This window comes from Psammomys obesus, unplaced genomic scaffold (genome assembly GCF_907164565.1).
Source record: "Psammomys obesus unplaced genomic scaffold, mPsaObe1.curated_primary_1811, whole genome shotgun sequence".
Lineage (NCBI taxonomy): Eukaryota > Metazoa > Chordata > Mammalia > Rodentia > Muridae > Psammomys > Psammomys obesus.
Window position 1 is genome coordinate 5,879,758 of NW_026596256.1, and position 19,389 is coordinate 5,899,146.

Below are 19,389 nucleotides of genomic sequence, written 5' to 3' on the forward strand. Positions count from 1 at the left end.
GGCAGGGACAGGCAATCTTGAGCACTTGCAGGCCAACTCACTGAAAAGACACACGCTGGTTCAGTGAGAGAGCCTGTTTCAAGGAAACCAGGCTGGGAACAAGAGGAAGACACTAACACTCTGCTGTAGTGTTTGCATGTGTGTGCATGAGTGTGTGTCTGCACACTCATGTTCATGTAACAGAGAGAGAGAGAGAGAGAGAGAGAGAGAGAGAGAATGCCAAGGACACTTTAGAGAGAATAGTTACTGAGTGGGTTTATTGGTGCTGTGTATATGTGGTATGAAAGCAAGAGCAAAGGCAGCTTGCTGCTGTGAACAAAGGAATTGCTACTTGTGAGGAAATAGGGGTTGAGCTTGGATGTTAGTCTGAAATGTGACTTATATATGGGAGAGGATGTAGAGATTGCAGGACAAATGAGCTTAGAGTGTAGAGAAAGGTTTATGGCTGGAGATGCACACTTGGAAGTGGTCAATGTAGTTATGTTTCTTTGGAGAGAAAGAATGAAAAATTCACTCATTTTATAAGCATTATAGTATGTGGTCAAAATAACTAGCAGAATTAAAGTCTCCAACTAAGAACAAGATAGATACTCTCTCTTAAGTAGACATTTATCAAATATTCATCCAATAACCATTTTAGATAAACTTAGGGATCTAGAGTCAGAAATGCTGAAATTTAGCTCTTAGGCATTGGCTATCCTGGACTTTGTAGACCACGCTGGCCTCGAACTCACAGAGATCCACCTGCCTCTGCCTTCCCAAGTGCTAGATTACAGATGCACGCCACCGTGCCTGACAATGTAGATGTTCTTATCTTTATTTTGCATTTGAGAAAACAAACTTAGAGTGTTTATGACATGGACTAAGAAAGTGGAGCCTGGGCTGTGGAAGAGCCAGCAAACATGGACAAAAGAAAAAGAAATCACAGTTTTCCAGATACCTCACTTTGGAAGTGTATAGGAGTTACTGAGTTGTCCTGTGTCTCAGGGTCTTACCAAGAAGATGGAGGCTCCAGTGTCCACTCTATAGTGCTTTTGAGAGGACAAAAGTACAAGCAGATTGTAGGACACCCACACTGCAGGAGAAAGTCATTAATGTTAATTCTTCTACCACAGTCTCTGTCTTTTTAAATGAGATAAAATTTACAGATAACTTTTCCTATCAAGTTGTTAAGATGAGTGATTTTAGTGTTTGGCTGCCTTTTAGGGAGAGGGTTGGCATATGAGAAGAAGCCAAAGCCTAGGGTGTAGAGTTAAGAATGGCATTTATCAGGAGTATGTCAGTATCTTAGGACCACCAATACTCTTCAACCAGCCTGTGTGGTGAACTTAGTGATGTAGGTATTTCAGAGTCTACAATAAACTAGTCTTTGCCCTTAATCTGTTTATTATCTCAAGTTCAAAGTATGGAGAATATCAGTACTGGGATCAATACATAAAAGTTCCAACTCTTAATAAATTCTGCTCTGGTTCTTTGGCAAGAGAAGTCCAAGCAGATGCTACCTGCAGAAACCTGGGAATCTTACTTGCTATACCATAGTTTTTATATAGTTATAGCCCTCTTCTGTTGGTAGCTGTGTCTGTCCTCATTCTAGTATGCGCTCAGTAAGCCACCAAGATCTTAACCTTCATAACACAAGTGCCACTCACTGAAGCAGCGACAATAGGAAAGAAAAGCTGGCTGATGGGATTTAAAGTGTTACAGGCCACTAAATCACTGGCTACTTGGTGAGGGCATGTGAAGAAATGTCACTCTCAGCCATGCCAGCACAGTGAAGTCCTGCTAATGAAACAGACCTCTGGAACATGAAGGCCATCTCAACAGCCTTTCCAGACTTCCTCAGGAAACCTTTATCAGAAATAGAAATATTTCAATAACGACTTCCACTTATTTCCCTTGCAGGTCTCACTTCCCAGCAGCTGTCTTGAAAGAGACTCAGCCCTCCAGGGCTCCTACCCTGTTAATCTACGCACAGGTACATCAGCATCATTAAGCTTAAACACAAACAAAGGGCAGCAAAGGGCTGGCAGTCCCCCAACAATGAGGATGAAGAACCGACATAAAAATCTGAAACATATTTCAAAGTTTTTTAGGGATCTGATGTATTTTTAATGCCTGTTAAAGAAACTACACAAGCACACACAAGCTTAGAAACAGAGTAGCTGTGTCAACACGAACTAGGGAAAACAATAAGTGGGCCAGAGCATGATCTGGAGAATTCTTGGGCTTCAGACAAGAGCATAGGAATAAATCACTTAGAGAATTAGCTCTGTTCCAGGCTTCATTAGTTCTAATTATCCCCCAAATATGCTCAGCAGAATGTGTGTGGGTCTGCTGGGACTGAAGCACAATAGACTGGGCAACATATAAACTCCTCTAAGCATGAAGAGAGTTCATAAAACAACTGAGACGCCTCTTGCTGCAGAAGCCACCAGATGAGACAGAAGGGGCAGCTCAGTCCTCTGAAGCCTGCTTCTGTAAAAGTTTGAGCTTCGTTACTCTCTGTTAAGACACATAGCAACAATGCCAAAGCTCAGGCAGACTGCCTTTATGTTCTGTTACCTAAACCCCACAGCAATGGCAAAAAGCAAAAAACAAAAAACAAAAAAACAAAAACAAAAACAAAAACAAACAAACAAACAAAAAAAAACAACAAACTAAACTAAACTAAACAAAAAAGTACTTTCTTTTGACTCAAGTATGGTGTCATACACAACAATCTCAGTACTAGTGAAGCAGAGGCAGGCAGATCTCTTTTGAGTCCAAGACCAGGCTAGTCTAACTAATGAGTTTCAGGACAGCCAGGGCTACGCGAGAGTATGTTTGAAAAAAAAAATAATAATAGTAATTTAATTTTAGTTAAGAGGGTTGGCAAATAAAAATGTGAACTTACTCTTAAGAGACAATTAGGAATTTTTGTTTTGTTTTTCTAGACAGGGTTTCTCCATGTAGCTTTGGGGATCCTATAGAGACAGGGTTTCTCTGTGTAGAACAAGCTGGCCTCGTACTCATAGCCATCCACCTGCCTCTGCTTTCCCTAGTGCTGGGCTTGTGCCACCACACCCAGTTGAGAATTAGGATTTAGAATTAAATAATGTTCATAAAAAGTGAATATAAGTGGGATTTTTGCCTTTTTTAAAACACGCACAAATCTAGAGACATGGAGTATATTTTGTATTTTATTAAAAGTCTTAATTGTTTGTTACTATTTAATCCTCCAGTGCATTTTCCAAACAACTCAACCACTAGAGGCCCTTGGCTCTACTTTGTGCGTCTCCTGCATATCAAAGTAAGCCCTGGAAAGTTGACTACTCATGCTGGGTAGTCAACTCAAGCATTGTACTTCAAGAAAAAAATTCAGCTCAAGGGTCCTGATTGGTAAGACTACACTGGCAGTCCTGCTCACCTCAAACTTTATGACTGACACAGATCCCCTGCCAACAATTTACACAGTAGAAGGATGAGTCCCTCATGTTGTCATCTGACCTCCAAATGTCTGACATGGCCTACATGCAAGCCCACCCCCAACAGATAAATAAACAAATAATAAAATTTAATAAAAAATGAACTTTCCAAGGCTTACTTTGATGTGCAGTAGATGTACAAAGAGGATTAAAGGACCACCATACAAGAATGGCAGTGAGGTGTTCCATAGCTTCATTTTGTCTTTAACTCATTAAATATATCATTTTTACAAGCATTTACTCCACTTATGTTAAATGATTTCAAAACTGTTGTTACTGTTTCAAACTGAATATAGTACCAGGCCGACACACACAGGATTTTTGTAGTAGTTTGTGTGTCCTGGGTGCTCTTCATTTGCATTTAAAGTTGATTTGCTTTTCTGTGCATTAAACGTGTATAAAAACTGGTGACTGTTTACAGACACAAAATCTATTAGAAGAAATGGTGATTTGTGTTAAAATATATGCTTCATTCCAAATGGGGCATGAGAAACTAAGTTAAAATTTTAAGTGTGTGTGTGTGTGTGTGTGTGTTCATATTTGTTTGCACGTACTTGCGCACCATGCATGAGGAGACCAGAGAGATCAGCCTCCTGTACTGTTGTTAGGTACTGTCCACTGTGTTTTTCGAGACATAGCCCAACTCACCTAGTAGTCTAGGAAGCCCTGGAACTGCCTGTCTCAGAACCCCCAGCACCAGGACCACAAGCTTGGTCCACTGTGCCTGGCTTTCTTATTGCATATTCTTAAGCTTGAACTCAAGTTTTCATGCTTGTCTAAAAAGTACTTTAAAAGATGCACTATTTCCCAGTCCTGCCAAGATTTTAAAGTATATGGCAAAAAATATTTAGTGAATTTAATCTGTCCATATACTGGTTCTTTCTATACCTAGGATACATTAAAATATTAACTTTATTCAAGCTAAATCCTGTTTTTCTATGGATACTGTATGTGTAGACTTTCACAATTTTTTTTAAAAGAATGGCTATGCTTGTTCTTACTTAAAATAATAATATAAAATTTATTGTAAATCAAACCTTGAAAAAAATACCTAAAAGTAGCAAGATACATTAAAACACACACACACAAAAGTCATATACTTAGAATTCTAGTGACAGCCTGTGTGATGGTACATGCCTTTAATCCCAGCACTCAGCAGGTAGGGACATACAGATATTTGTGAATTTGAGACCATTTCCGTATACATAGCAAGTTCCAAGACAGCCAGAATTATGTAACAGAGAGACCCTGTCTCAAAAGGATATTCTATTTACATATGGTTAAACCAGTAAGATACTGGTACTTTGCATCAGAGAACAAGAGTCCCTGTCTCTCACAAGGTGGAAGTTCAAGGTCTGACTCCTGAGGTTACCCTCTGATGTTTACTTAATACCACAGAACATGTGTCCTTATATTCAGATGAATACACAGACACACACCACACCACACTACACCACACCACACCACATCACACCACATTCACACAGATATTTATGTACAGCATTTTACAGGGTTTTGCTACTACCCAAAGTTGATGTAACTGTCTTACTGACAGCCGCTCTGGAGTCCCCAGTTCATTTGGGGAGTAAGACAGTCTAGCCATCATATTTGCCCAAAGCTGTAAGAGAAATATGGGTCCTGAGCAAGGCAGCGAGTACTGTGAAACATGGGATCAGTACAAGGACTGAAGGGCACAGGTATGTTCTGTCTGATACCGTCATATGGATATTGTTGACAGACAATGGAACTGCATCCCAATAAACGGACAGAAACTGAAAACATCAACAGGAGAGAATACATTTACTACAGCTAAGGTGCTGGACCTCAAAGCTTAGTGGCACAGTGAACTGCAGAGGATGGTTCTGTCCCATGAACGTGATGCTCAGTGGGATCTGTGGTTCTCCTGCCACTGTCCAGCATCTTGAGAGAGTGCTGTACCATGTATCATTGGCCCCGGGAAGAGATCATTATCAAGAGCAGTTCCTACCAAAGAGTATTATGAGTTTAAAAAAACAAAACAAAACAAACAGCAACAACAAAAACCTGTTATGTGGTAACTGACCATGTTTACTTTAAAGGGCCTTTTCTGTTAAAAGAATAAGACTGTACGGAGAAAATCATAACTAAATGGTAAGAGTTTCAAGGCAGGACTCTGGTCCTGTATCAGGAAGATCTTTCCTCACAATTCCTTTTTGTTAGTGATGGGCTCTCCTCAGCAGAGGGACTGGAGCGCCATACTGGGTACCAGAGAAGACATATAGCTGAGGGAGGGCCCATAAAAATCCCTAGAATTCTCTTCTGCCCTGGTAGAAAATGTTCATGAGGTAAAAAGTTTATTTTTTCTCAATTGTACACTAAAACAAATTTCATTTCATCATAAGGTGCTATTTTGGTTTTGGTGTTTTAAAGATACAGATATTGAAACTATCACAGCCAATCATATGATTTTGACATGAGCTTTAAAGGTTAAGTTACTATCTGAAGAAAGGTAATCTGGTTGCCTTTCACAGCAGCCTGCAAGCTCGGCAATCTGCATAGAGAGGGGCATTTGTCATCATTAGCTGAGCTGTGACAGCTGGCACCCAGGGTGGCCTGGAATCAAAAAGTGGCAGAGATACTCTGGGCTTTGGTTGCCATTCAGTATAGTCAAGTGTACTATACGGAAAGCTTTGTGATGTAACTAACAGCACCGAACATACGTGAATTTTCCACAACATGGATAACCGACAACGGCATGTAATTAGCAGGCTGCCTCTAGACAACAAGATGCCATCTCATTCGCTTCTTCCCTGCCTCCTAGAGGGGGTCTCTTTTCAGAATCCAGACAGCTCCAGCTCCGTTTTGTTTTTTTATTTATTTATGTTTACTACGGTTGTTGTTGTCTTTAACTCTATGTTAAGACTGGATCAGAGTGACTCAATACATTTGAGGAAAGTGAACAAAGGTGGAGAGGATGGTTCTCAGCTACATGAGAAAGAGTCCAACTACATACATCCAATATGGCATGCGCTCTAGGTATGATAACATGAATATCAAAATTAGACTATTTCCAAACATGGTCCTCCAACTGTTTGACGTGTACATAGTTCGTAATGAATACTTTTTAAAAATTCCTTTGCAAAATTTAAAGTAAAAATCTTTTCTGCAAATGAGTGCTACTACGTACCTAAAATTGCTGTGGTTAATATGTTTTAAAGATAGTTGTTGAAACTGAAAATTTTATAACCACACTTTTATATATAGTTCATACAAAGCAATATAAATAATTAAAGAGGGAGTTTCAATTAAGGGACAGGTTGACCAAACCATTGAAAACTTACAATATTACATATAGTCTCTCTATAGTTATCAGTGCTTAAAAATATAATAAATAACACTGGCTTTATATTATTATGTAAACTAGTTTTTCACAAATAAAACTAATTTTTGTGTTAATGTAAAATCTATGCAAATACATGCAGTCATTTATCAGGAGAGCTGACAAGCATTCCATATTGGAGGAGGAAATGAAACTGCCTCAAGAATAGAGGCAATTAATTATTTCTGTATTTTTTCTTCTTCTGTCTTGAGGCACAAAAGTTATCCATCCAGTTAAAACAGCAAATGAAATAAAGAGATTATTTTTTTATTTAAACACATATGGCTTTTGCCTGCAATGCTGATCACCACAAGGTCTACAGATGCCCGTGGCTAAATTGTGTGCTGGCAGATGCACACAGGGGAAAACGTGCTAATGCAGCGTGGAGAGAAAAACAAATGAAGAACTGGGCTGCCTACTCCGAAACCCCAGCCCAGAGACAAACCCACTCCCACCCTTCCCCAATGAATTATGCATTTTGCTTATCAAATACAGGTGAAGGTTACAAAAAATTAACCTTGGTCGGTTGCAAAAAGTATAAAATGCTTTTAAATTATTAAAGACATTTTCATGTGCATGGGTAGTTATCAGTGTAGGTGGATGGCTGAGAAATACATGCATGTTGCTACGAACAGAATAGCTAGTGACATTTAAACTTCTTGATCTTACAACAAAAGTGTATAACACTGAAATGTGTGTGGCTACATAGAAATTGCTGAATTTCTAGTTAGTAGTTTTTAAATCCATTTGCCAAAAATCTCTGAAAGTATTACTGAAAAATGGTGAGAATTGTAAAATGGGGGCTGGAGAGAAGGCTCCATGGACCAGTGTTTGCTGCTCCTGTAGAAACCCTGAGCTCTGTTCCCAGCACCCACATTAGGCATCTCACAATTGTCTGTAATCCACAGGCACCCACACACACATGGCATACATTCATACACACACACACACACACACACACACACACACACACACACACAGTCACAGTAACAGTCACATAAATAAAAACAAATCTTAAAAAAACAAAACAACAAACAACTGGATCATTATAGAATGCTTACTTTTGACAGGTTAACGTAAAAGACAATTCATCTTTTACTCTCTGAAATACTATGTGTGTATGTGACCCTGTGTATGTGTGTGTGTGTGTGTGTGCTTGTGCAAGCTATTTTATAAACATTAAAAAGAATGCTTTTTAAAAATGGTTTAAGCTTATTAAGAAAGCAATAATTTCTTTCTTAATAGGCCTGTAAACTTGAATAACATTAAACTTTCTATTTTAATTGCAAATAAAAATAAAAACAAAAACCATTTAAATAATTTGTGTATCTTAGGGGATTAAGACTAGCAGTGCTCTTTCTACTGGAACCTGAGCTACCTGTGAGAGCCTTAGCATCAAGAAAAATTTCCCTACTAATTCTTTGTTTTGTGTTCCTGACCATCTAAATTTAAATGCCAATGTGCATTTATATGGAACTAGGATTAGAAGCATATGTTCCAAAATGTGCATGCATTATTTAATATTAGCTATAATTACTCCATAGGCTCATTTTATATCATGTAAGAGAAGGATTAGAGCAGCTTCAAAGTAAAACACAAATACTGACAGTTTGTGAGATTTCTTTTTCTTGCCATAAAGATATTAAATGACAAATCTACCTCAAATATTGCTGATTCATTTGAGACTTCACCGAATAGTACATTCACATAGAAACCTCAGAGTCTGGAATAGTACTGTTTACAAATTATAAATCAATACACCCGGCTGCATTTTAATTGTTTTTATTTTATTTTATGTGTGTGTGTGTGTGTGGTCTGTCTGCATGTATATATGGGTATTGGCGGCATACCAGTGCCTAAGGACGCCAGTAAAGGGTGGCCAATCCTCTGAAGCTGGAGTTACAGATGGTTTGGAGTCACCATGTAGGTGCTGGAAATTGAACCCAGGTCCTGTAGAAGAGCGGAGTCATTTCTGCAGCCCGATACCCAACTTTATGAAGCAGATTTCACGTAAAAGTAAAGCTAGTGGTTTCATTTAACAGCATTCTCAATTTTTATTTGAAAAAGCACTACATCCTTTAAATTATGCTCTTAATTTTAATTTTATTCAGCTAAAATAAAAGGATGCATATTTAGAAATACTGTTTATCAATTCTACATGTCACTTGATATTTTTAACATACCACTATAATAAAACGTGTGATTTAAGGAATAGTACACACTGGTAAAGTAAAATTTAGCAACTTAGTGTGGCGAGTATAGCTATACTATGATATGGAAGGGAAAACAAAATATTATATAGGGAGTACATTCACATTTATAATCCATACCTACACAATTCCCATTTGTATACTAACTTTTTTCTATGAAATAGTTGTCACTGCATAAGTAAGTGGTAAGAGGTGATCATTATATGTGATATAATTATTTTAAATTAGCACTTTAGTTAATAATTACTGAAATTTAAAATAAAGCCCAATTTATAGAAATGCTTTGTTTATTAAAAAAAAAATAAGCTCCAAACCTTAAGTGATAAAGGGGGGAGGTTTTATTTTAGCTAAGCACTCATGGGAAGTTGATTAGTTAGAAATCATATTCTAGACTCAAGGTCATGCTGAATGTTTTCAGTCGCTTAATCATGCAAAGTATGGAGTGGTAATAACAGCAGGGCAGTCACAGATTAACAGGCGAATCACACCTAGTTCCACTGTGTTCTCTAAGAACAATACAAATGCAGCCCACTCAGAGCACTGGGGATGCAGTCACGTACACAAAACCTGTAAACCCATGTTTATTAGTTAAGGGGTCCTTGTGTTCATTTATTCACACAGAAAAAAAAAAAACAACTGAAGTGCTGAGCCCACTTATCTAGTCTGCTTATTTCTGTAACATCTGAATGAAGAATACAGACTGACATTGAACAAAAATAATTTTACTTCATCAGAAAGATGCCGAGGATGAGAATATTACCAAGGGTTCTTTTCATTGATGGACTTTTCCTTCATTTCTTCCTCCTCCCCCCTTTCTTCCTTCTCTTCCTTCCTCCTCCTCCTCTGTCCTTCCTCTCCAATTTACAGAAGCAATTTGAAATACCCTTCACCTCTATGCACATATTCAAATGAAGGAAGAAAACTGAGACAATTACATCTACAAGCTGGGTATAAGCTTGTACATCTACAAGCTTATCTATAAAAAGAAAAGTCTGGCTACCAATCAAGGGGTGGCGATTCTTAGAAGCTCTACTCCCAACTGGCATCTTTAATCTCTTAGTTACTTTTCTTTTTTAACACTTATTAATGGCAACACTAAGCAATACTGTAGAAAAAAAGTATTTGCCACTACAAATGTGACCATGTGACTGTGCATTAGGGTGACAAAGAACACTGTGACAAAATGGACTCCATCATTCAAGTAAAGAAAAAGCAATTTCTGAAAATTAACCTCCCCTCTTAGGGTGCTCTAGCTGAAAGAACAGGATAGGCTATGTCATGTAAACACTTAATCCTCTGTCTGACTTTGTAATGAACCTAGCTTTCAAACATTGAATAATGACTTTAAGGAATCCCTGAAACTTTCAAGCTATTTTGTTTAAGTGTTTTTATACCATAAGTTGCAACAGAAAGAAAAGTATAAGTAGATGCCATCAAATTATCAGAAAGCTCCCTCTATTTTACTTTATTTAATAAGACACATAAAGAAAACCTGCGCAAATATCTGTCTCTAATTTCTCTTTTGTAAAAAGGTGAATATACTGTATCTGGCAGAAACAGTTAAAGTAGCCTGGGTTCCTTTTTAGAAAAGAGGGAAGGGAAGAAATCAGATGCACACAATGAGCCTTCAAAGCCACTCCAGCAGTAGAGATAAATAATTTAATAAAATCAACTTCATATTCTTTCAGTCTCCAGTGTAATAAGCACATATTAAAAAAAAAACTTTAAATTCATGAACAGTTGTGAATAAACTAGCTGCTGGTAGATAATGAAAACACGGAAAACAGTGCGCATGTGATCATTTTAACAGCTAAGCTCCCTTATGATCTTCCAGAAGGGTGCCACTGCTGGATTCAGTGAACTTGCAATTCAAGTTTAAATAGTCATTAAAAAATAACTAACAATTCAGAAACCGTAGGTCCTACACTTGAGAACCTAATGCAGCGGTTTTTTTGTTTTTTTATCTTCTTGTAGGAGGCTGTTTGCATGGCTTTGCACAGGCCATGAAGGGGCACCCCCACTGGGACAGTCACTCAGGAAGCTGCACTTCAGAAATGATTGTCCTGTCCTTGTTATCTGGGATGTTCCAAGTGTTAAAGTTCACCACATTTGTTTCATGTTCACAAATATGGCTAGATGTTATGATAACAGGCTTGCATTTTAGCTGGATTTGTTTTTTTTTCCTAACTGGAATATTTTAAAGCCAAGTTGCCTTAGTTAAATCCTAAACGCCATTCCAATGCAAGCATCTCAGCGGTTACATCATGAGATTCTTGGGTATTTCTTTTCCCTCCAATTAGGTCACTTTTCTTCAATTATCGTTCTATTATTAGCTTATGTCAAGGATGCCTACATGCATACCATTGAAAACAAATAACCATTTATGTCTTAAAACAGGAGGCACACACAAGCTTTTCTTCTGGTACTCGGTAAGACTGTATTAAAAAAAAAACTATTGGCATAAATCCAGTTCTTATACAGACTTTTCATATAATAAAACAGACTTTATATCACGTGTCTGTCACATCATCGGTTCAAACAATCCAGTATGTCGAATGCTTTTTTAAATAAAAATTACTATCCAGTAATAAAATAATTTACCGGTACGAAACCTATCTAACGCCAAAACCTCGATTAAATTCAGGCGAATTACACAAAAATACATCGTTAATTTTAATTCGTCTCCTTGGGCAATTAATTCAATTAAAGAAAGCACGCAAGGAAGGAAGCAGTCTTCAGTGCGGTTTAGTTTTCCTGCAACAACAAGCGGTGTTGAGATTGCGGAAAGGATTCAGCTACAGGCGCGGTTCATTTCCTGGGCTCAGGGTAGCGGACGGTCTGGCCATCAGCAGCTAGCGAGACAATCTAGTGCTGTTCTAAGCCGCCTGGTCAATCCACAGGGACAGCGGTCGCCTCGAGTCCGGTTTTATGTAAATCACTGTCAGCACCGGGCGTGGCGGGTGCTTCAGGACGCCGGCCGGCCTGGCCTTCCAGAACCCGCGGCCTCCCTAGCCCCCAACACCCAAGTTCCTCAGTCTTTTTGCCCCAAGTGGAAATCGTTCGGGAAAGGCCTGGGTTGCATCAATTAGTTTGCACAAAGTGCTTCGGTGTTTAGCTTCGCCTTAACCCAATTAAGCCGCACAGCGAGCCCAGAAAGATGCGCCACCTGCGCCTGGCTGCGGCCGGCGGCCGCGGCATCCCAAGCCCTTCTGTCGAACGCCGGGACCCACCAGGGCCTTGGCGCCGGAGCTACTTAAGGGTCGTAGCCCGGCGCGCGCGGACCCGGGGAGGTCAGGGCCACGCACTCCCGGCTTGCACTGAGGTCCGAGGGCAGCGCACGCTCGGCTGGGGCCACTGGAGACCTAGAGGCGGTGAGAGCAGAGCCGTCCGGAGGCACCGGGCGTGTTTTGCAGCAGTGCAGGAGAGGGGCCGCTCCGACACGCAGAAAGCCTTACAATTAGCCTGGGAGCAGATGGACCAAGGAGAGAGCGGGGCTGGGTAGGCTCAAGGGTTGCGGGGAGAGGTTGCCCGCCGCACCCTGGCCCGGAGACCCGCCTGGCCCCAGCGGCCTCTCGCTGCCGCACGGCGCTCTGCATTGCGCTGGGTTCTCTCCCCCAGAGCCTCGTCGGCAGCCAAAATGTAGCAGCGCGCGTTCACCGACGACGCCCGCAAACTGGGGAGGAGAAGGGGGGAAGCTTGCGGGCCCCCCGGCCCCTCTCCCAAGGGAACGGGTCTTGAGGAATGGAATAGACGTAAGCTCCAAATGTGATGGACTATTTTAATCTGATTCTGGATCTATCACTCTTGGGTAACAAGAAACTAAGTGAGGGGTGGCCGGACGCTTAAGAAGACGGGAGTCTTCGGCGGGCGCCCACTAAAAGTGCATGCACAGGTGCCGCCACAGACTTGCACTGAAAATTTGCAACGAACGGACCAGACCTTTGTACTAAAGGCAGGTAACTGAAAACTATGACGTAAGCCTTGACGACCCTTGACCCTTTCTTTGGTTTCTGTGCACCGAGGACTCAACTGCCGATGCTATTGGATGGAGGCGCTCCCAATAAAGACTCTGTGGGCTTCCAAAATCTAGACCGGCTCTTCATTTCTTTGAAAACTCCCAAGATGAAACTTCAAGAAATTATAATCAAAACCCAAACCCGAACGGTTACCAATTTACTTTTGAGGCCGTTAGCCATCTTCTTGTAATCAAACTATGAAATCTCATAAGATTAGGGATTTCCTGCTGGTCACCACTGAGGATACCTGAGATGGAGATCTTTAAGCCTGCGGGAGCAAACAAGGCGGAATGGCCACACCCTCAAGTGCTCGGCGGTAAGCCCACCTCTGTGAATCTTCCAGATCCTTCCGAACAGCACAGCTCACTATGAGATGGCCCTGAAATTCTAAACCCCGGAGAAGCCGGCTGCAAAGCCTCTGCTTTCCAACAAGAAGGCACAGCCCGACCCGCGGTTTGTTATTTAGTGCTGGCCAATGGAGCCCCAGAGAAGCGAGCAGCGCGCCGGTGAGCTTGCTTTAAACGCCCCACGTTTAACTGGGTGAGCGTCATCTGCCCCCCTGAGCAATAATTTTCAGATTTTTCTCAGCAAGTGCAAACGGGGAAAACGAGAACAGGTTCTGCCTGGGTTTGGGAAAGTGTTCTGACTTCCAACACCCAACGTGAAGAATGGAGGGCTCCTCCACTTGAAGCCATCAGTCTGTTAGGCAAACTTCTAACTTGCATTAAAAAGGCCCCAAGGATTAACGGGCATTAATTACCTTATCTAAGTGCGAGTTAGTGACTTTGCTTTAGAAAGCCCCTTTGACTTCACTAATTGGGGGATGACCATTAGTACAGCTGGATAGCTCATCAGAGGTGAACAGACAAGCAGGCTTTTCAGCACAGAGAGCCACTTCTCTTCGCCAAGTCTTTTCCAAATGTCAATATGCTTCAAGTTATACCAAAGCTGGGAGATTTCCTCTTGCTTTCCAACCTGTCTAGGTGGCCTGGGTGGTTTTCTGCCGGCAGCAGCTTTCTACCTTTGGTTTCTGTGCCTCTATCCACGAGGGGGGATTAATTAGCCCGGCTGAGGCTGGAGGAGGCTGTCGTGACGAGCCCAGTGGCGATTGGCCGCCCGCCTGCCTGGCCCTGCCTTTATAATTTCCACACGAGTGCATCTGGGCTCTTACACAAACCAACAGCAGCTTCTTCTGACAGACACACACTCACCCCGACGCACACTGGACACACTTTTCCTCCTTCTGATTAACAGTCCTGCACATACCATGATTACGGGGAAACGTAAATAAATACGGAAAGGGGAGATTATTTTGACTACTGGAAGAGTTTTGCTGGGTCTCAGCACAACTTTTGTTTTCATTACTGAGAAGGTGCTCTCCGCACGCGTCTCTCGCAGACACGGATTCTTTAGCGGAGGAGAGAAGGGGAGAGCGCAGCCTTTCACTTTAAGACCGGCTAGGCTCCAGCGGAGAATAGGCCGGCCGGGCAGGGCGGCCCCTGCTGCAGCCAGTCCGAGAAAGGCTCCGTGCCTTTTGCGCGTGGCCCCTTTCTCCACCGAAGTTGGCTCCAGCGCTAGCAGCCGCATTGGATCCCACAGCTTATTGCGAGACTCCGGTGTACAATCCGGATCTCTGCCCCAACATGATCGCGGCCCAGGCCAAGCTGGTCTACCACCTGAATAAGTACTACAACGAGAAATGCCAGGCCAGGAAGGCGGCCATCGCCAAAACCATCCGGGAAGTCTGCAAAGTGGTCTCCGACGTCCTGAAGGAGGTGGAGGTGCAGGAGCCGCGTTTCATCAGCTCCCTCAACGAGATGGACAACCGCTACGAGGGCCTGGAGGTCATCTCCCCCACCGAGTTCGAGGTGGTGCTCTATCTGAACCAGATGGGAGTGTTTAACTTCGTGGATGACGGCTCCCTGCCCGGCTGCGCGGTGCTGAAGCTGAGCGATGGGCGCAAGAGGAGCATGTCCCTCTGGGTGGAATTCATCACCGCCTCTGGCTACCTCTCGGCACGCAAAATCCGTTCGAGGTTTCAGACGCTGGTGGCTCAGGCGGTGGACAAGTGCAGCTACAGGGATGTAGTGAAGATGGTGGCCGACACCAGCGAAGTGAAACTGCGGATCCGGGATAGGTACGTAGTGCAGATCACCCCGGCCTTTAAGTGCACCGGGATCTGGCCGCGCAGTGCTGCCCACTGGCCGCTTCCCCACATCCCCTGGCCAGGACCCAACCGGGTGGCAGAGGTCAAGGCCGAAGGGTTCAATTTGCTGTCCAAGGAGTGCCACTCCCTGGCCGGCAAGCAGAGCTCGGCCGAGAGCGACGCTTGGGTGCTGCAGTTCGCAGAGGCCGAGAACAGACTGCAAATGGGGGGCTGCAGGAAGAAATGCCTCTCTATCCTGAAAACCCTGCGCGACCGCCACCTGGAGCTGCCGGGCCAGCCCCTCAACAACTACCACATGAAGACCCTGGTGTCCTACGAGTGTGAGAAGCATCCCCGAGAGTCGGACTGGGACGAATCTTGCCTGGGCGACCGGCTGAACGGAATTCTGCTGCAGCTCATCTCGTGCCTGCAGTGCCGGCGGTGTCCCCACTACTTCTTACCCAACTTAGATCTGTTTCAAGGCAAACCCCACTCCGCCCTGGAAAACGCTGCTAAACAAACGTGGCGACTGGCAAGAGAGATCCTGACCAACCCAAAAAGTTTGGAGAAACTTTAGAGGATGATCTAATCCTGGGCCAGCACGATCACTCTTCTCAAAGTCCCTACGAAATGGAAACTTCCTGGTTGATTACTGCGTGCCATTTCTCCAGACAGTGCAAACCTCTTCCTTTATAAAAGGAGTGACAACACATTCAACCATCATCTCACACCCCTGAAAAAGGAGTGAAAGAAAGAGGGAAGGACGACGGGGAAACCTACACCCACAAGCATCTCCCAGCTTCCCTGAAAAGTGCACAACACCCCAAACCAGCTGGGCTGCAATGCAATACGGCAGCCAACTCCGGCAAAGGATTATAGTAATCTTGAGACTTGGGTGCGTCTGCCTTCCAGTAAACGGGACCTGGATGTGCCATCGGATGGAGAGTGTAATGTATATTTTGATTTGTAACAAAAGTTGTGATCTCATGTTGTCTTTGAAAGTGTGGATGTTGGTGTTTTGTGATTTGGTGAACAGAACTGAAATTGCCATTCTGGAAACTTCCAGACATTTTCCACGAACAGAGATGCATTTAAAGGTAGATTTACTTCTGGTACTTTACCTGTCTGTGAAGTGTCTGAACTTAAAAAAAAAAAAAAACACGTTTACATTTTGTTTCAAATATATTGCTTGTTCTAACATTCCGTAAGTATACTTGAAATGTTATTTAAATATATTCAAAAATTTGAATTCAGCTTATATAATAACGCTTGATATCTGAATTATATATATTTGAAAATGCACTTGAAATACACTGGATAATTACTTTTGTGATTTAGAATTTAACTTCTGTTGCTGATTTTTATTTAATTAGAAGATAATAAATGAAGTAAAATACCAAATTGCTGTGTCTCACTTGAAGCTGGTCTTCTGTCAAATGAGGTAATGCTTCCTTTCAAAAAATAAACTTGAGGATTTTAAACATTTTGACAGACTAATAAAATCACTAAAATATTAAAGCTATATTAAACAGCTATAGAAAATATCCATGTCCTCAGTTTCTAACTTACTCCATGATTCTTTTCTACAATTGACATATTTATAGCCTATTTTTGAGACCTTCCTTCTGGTTAGTATTTCTGTAGCCTTCTGACAATGTAAGGGAAAAAAGACTATCATGGCAATGGAGATCACCGAGTTTAAAGCAGCAAACTCTGAGAAAATAAACTTAAATCATAATACAAAACTTTGATGTTTGTATATGAAATCTAAGCAATAAAGTGAAGGTATCTTTTAGCCAATATACTTTACCAAACATAGTTTAACACGATAAGGGTTATTAGAGTAAGTTATCCAGAAAAATCACAATTCATTCTTACTATACAAAGAAAGCGAATGGCAAAACATAGAGACAAGTTCTCACAGCACATTCACTCGCTTCACAACCTTTGGCAGTATCTCACTGATCAACAAGTGCTGGGAAGGCCAGGACTACTTCTTTACATTAGTTAATTCAGGGAGCAATCAACTTTTGAATTTCTTCCACCCATTTACAAATAATGTTCTATAATAAGCCATTTCTGTATAAAGCTTAAATATAAATAATACAGTTCAAGTCCCATTACCTATTTTGAGATGATTTAAAGGAAGATCTTTGGAAAATGATAGTAGAATATTCAGCTTTACACCTCATTATCTCAACTAAAAGACCTCAGAAGAAATTTACAATTATTACAGTTATATAAATAAGAAAACAATGGAATGCATCTCAGAAGGGTGCTGGGCTGCAGGGCTTCTCTAATGGTCCAGGGTTAATATCCACAAGATAATCTTTAGTCAACATGTGTGCCATTCCAGTGCTCCAAATGTGCACCTTTTTGGAATAGTATGTGCCAGTATCTGCTGTGTGTGTGTGCATGTGTGTGTTTGTATGTATACATTTAAATCAAAGCTTATAAAGAACTGGCTTCTCTTCCTTTTAAATCCATATGTAAAATCCATTTAATTCAGGAGATGAAAAATGGGTGTAATAATGGAAATGAAATTATATGTAAATGGCTCCCGCTCCAGTTTTTTTTATAATCTTTCAATAAATAATAATTCATATTGCAATGTATACTTTTGGAAATTAAAAACGATGTTAACAGAAAATTTCACAAGACCTGTCTTAGTCTTCCCAGGAACTGAGACACTGTGCCCCAGGGATCTGGGAGCAATGGGCTTAACCACCAAATCTGCCCAAGTGTACACAAAGGCACATAAGAAGACTACTCAAATGCGCATGCTCTGTTAATACAGGATTTAAGCTCATTAATATAGCCTTCAATTTGGAAAGAAAGCATGTGTTATTTCATTCATTTTATTTTCTGTATGAATGATGAGAATGTGTGTACCTCTCTAGTCCTTTAAAACCAAGCAAAACTGAAAACCACATCTTGGCATCAAAACCACCAGTGCTGTGCAGTAACTCTAACTCACTTTTGTGTCGATCTTCTTGAAGGCAGCATCATCCTCATCTACCTCGAAGTAGATTTCTGTTGTGGTGATGGAGAGAGTTCCCTTGGCCACCACCACAGGAGCAATGAGCTGGGCAGGGGTGCTGAGAACCACAGGGCCTGCAAGACAGGGACAGTGGGTCAGCCTGGGCCTTTCTGGTGCTCCCAAACTCCCCCCCCGCCCCCCCCCCCAGAGGGTATGGCAAGGTTTTATTTTAAAAAATGCACTAGGAAAAGATGGTGCCTATGCTATGCAAGGTCATTTCACATTAGGCAAAGTCTGTCAGCATTTATATAGCACCTTAAAACAAGCCTAGAGTAATTCTATAAAAAAATCAAGGTCAGCATGGCGAATAAGAGACCCGTAAGATGGAAGTTTGCAACCTCTGCCTAGTGAGGTTGGTAAGACACTGCCGTTATCCGATTTAGAAACGCGAGCAGAATGGATGTTCCTTGTGTCTGCTACTCCGTGAACATCACCTGCACTCCAAGGGATCCTAGGCAGAGGGTAATGCCCGAAAGGCCAACAACCATCTCCTAAGTCATTTCTAACCCCAAAGCGAGATGATAAAGGATAAGGGGGAAAGCAGCTAAATATGTAAATCCCACGGGCTAGCATTTTACGCAAGGATTGTTTTAATTTGGGCGGTCTAAGGTGGGAAACATTCACTGGCAGGAGTACACAGTCACTGCTGCTGCTGTGAGGAGAACGAAAACCTGGTGCGTTTTCTCATCAGAGCACACCGAAGATGAAAATGTTAGAAAAACGCTGAAACCAAAGCCATTTTTCGAAAAGGGGAAGGAAAGTGCAATTTCACAGCTTTTGACCCAGAGAAATTGGGCTTCAATAGATATTTAGAAAGTGTGCATACTCTGAATTTCCTCAATTTGAATACTGATTCGAGGAGGAAAATCCTTGAAAACTCTCTTCGCGATTCTGGTCTAAACGTACAAGAATTCAGAAATAACGCTTTGTTGATATTTTTTAGGTTCTAGAGAGCCAAAGAACCCAGCCATTAAAAACACCCTCTGCTGCAAGGAGCGGGGGCCAGGAGACCAGGGGAGTGCTGGCCGCGCGGGAGCCAGCCGGAGCCCCAGAGCCGCGGAGCCAGCAGTCCTGCAGAGCCCGGGCCTTCCCCGGAGAGAGCAGGGGGCCTGGGCTTCGGCCTGGCCCACAGCACACCAGGTGCCTTCGCCTTCA

General features: G+C 42.0%; 2 protein-coding genes across 2 annotated transcripts in view; one reads left to right on the forward strand and one right to left on the reverse strand.

Annotated features, from left to right (window-relative positions):
• Nbea (neurobeachin) overlaps positions 1 to 19,389 on the reverse strand; it is a 509,877-nt gene that overhangs the window by 135,437 nt on the left and 355,051 nt on the right. The window contains exon 40 of the mRNA XM_055596761.1: positions 18,172 to 18,308. Coding sequence (XP_055452736.1) covers positions 18,172 to 18,308 — 137 coding nt within the window. The remainder of the gene's footprint in view (positions 1 to 18,171; positions 18,309 to 19,389) is intronic.
• Positions 14,656 to 16,352, forward strand: Mab21l1 (mab-21 like 1). Its single transcript, XM_055596872.1, has one exon. The coding sequence runs from the start codon at positions 14,692 to 14,694 to the stop codon at positions 15,769 to 15,771; it is 1,080 nt and encodes a 359-aa protein (XP_055452847.1). The 5' UTR covers positions 14,656 to 14,691; the 3' UTR covers positions 15,772 to 16,352.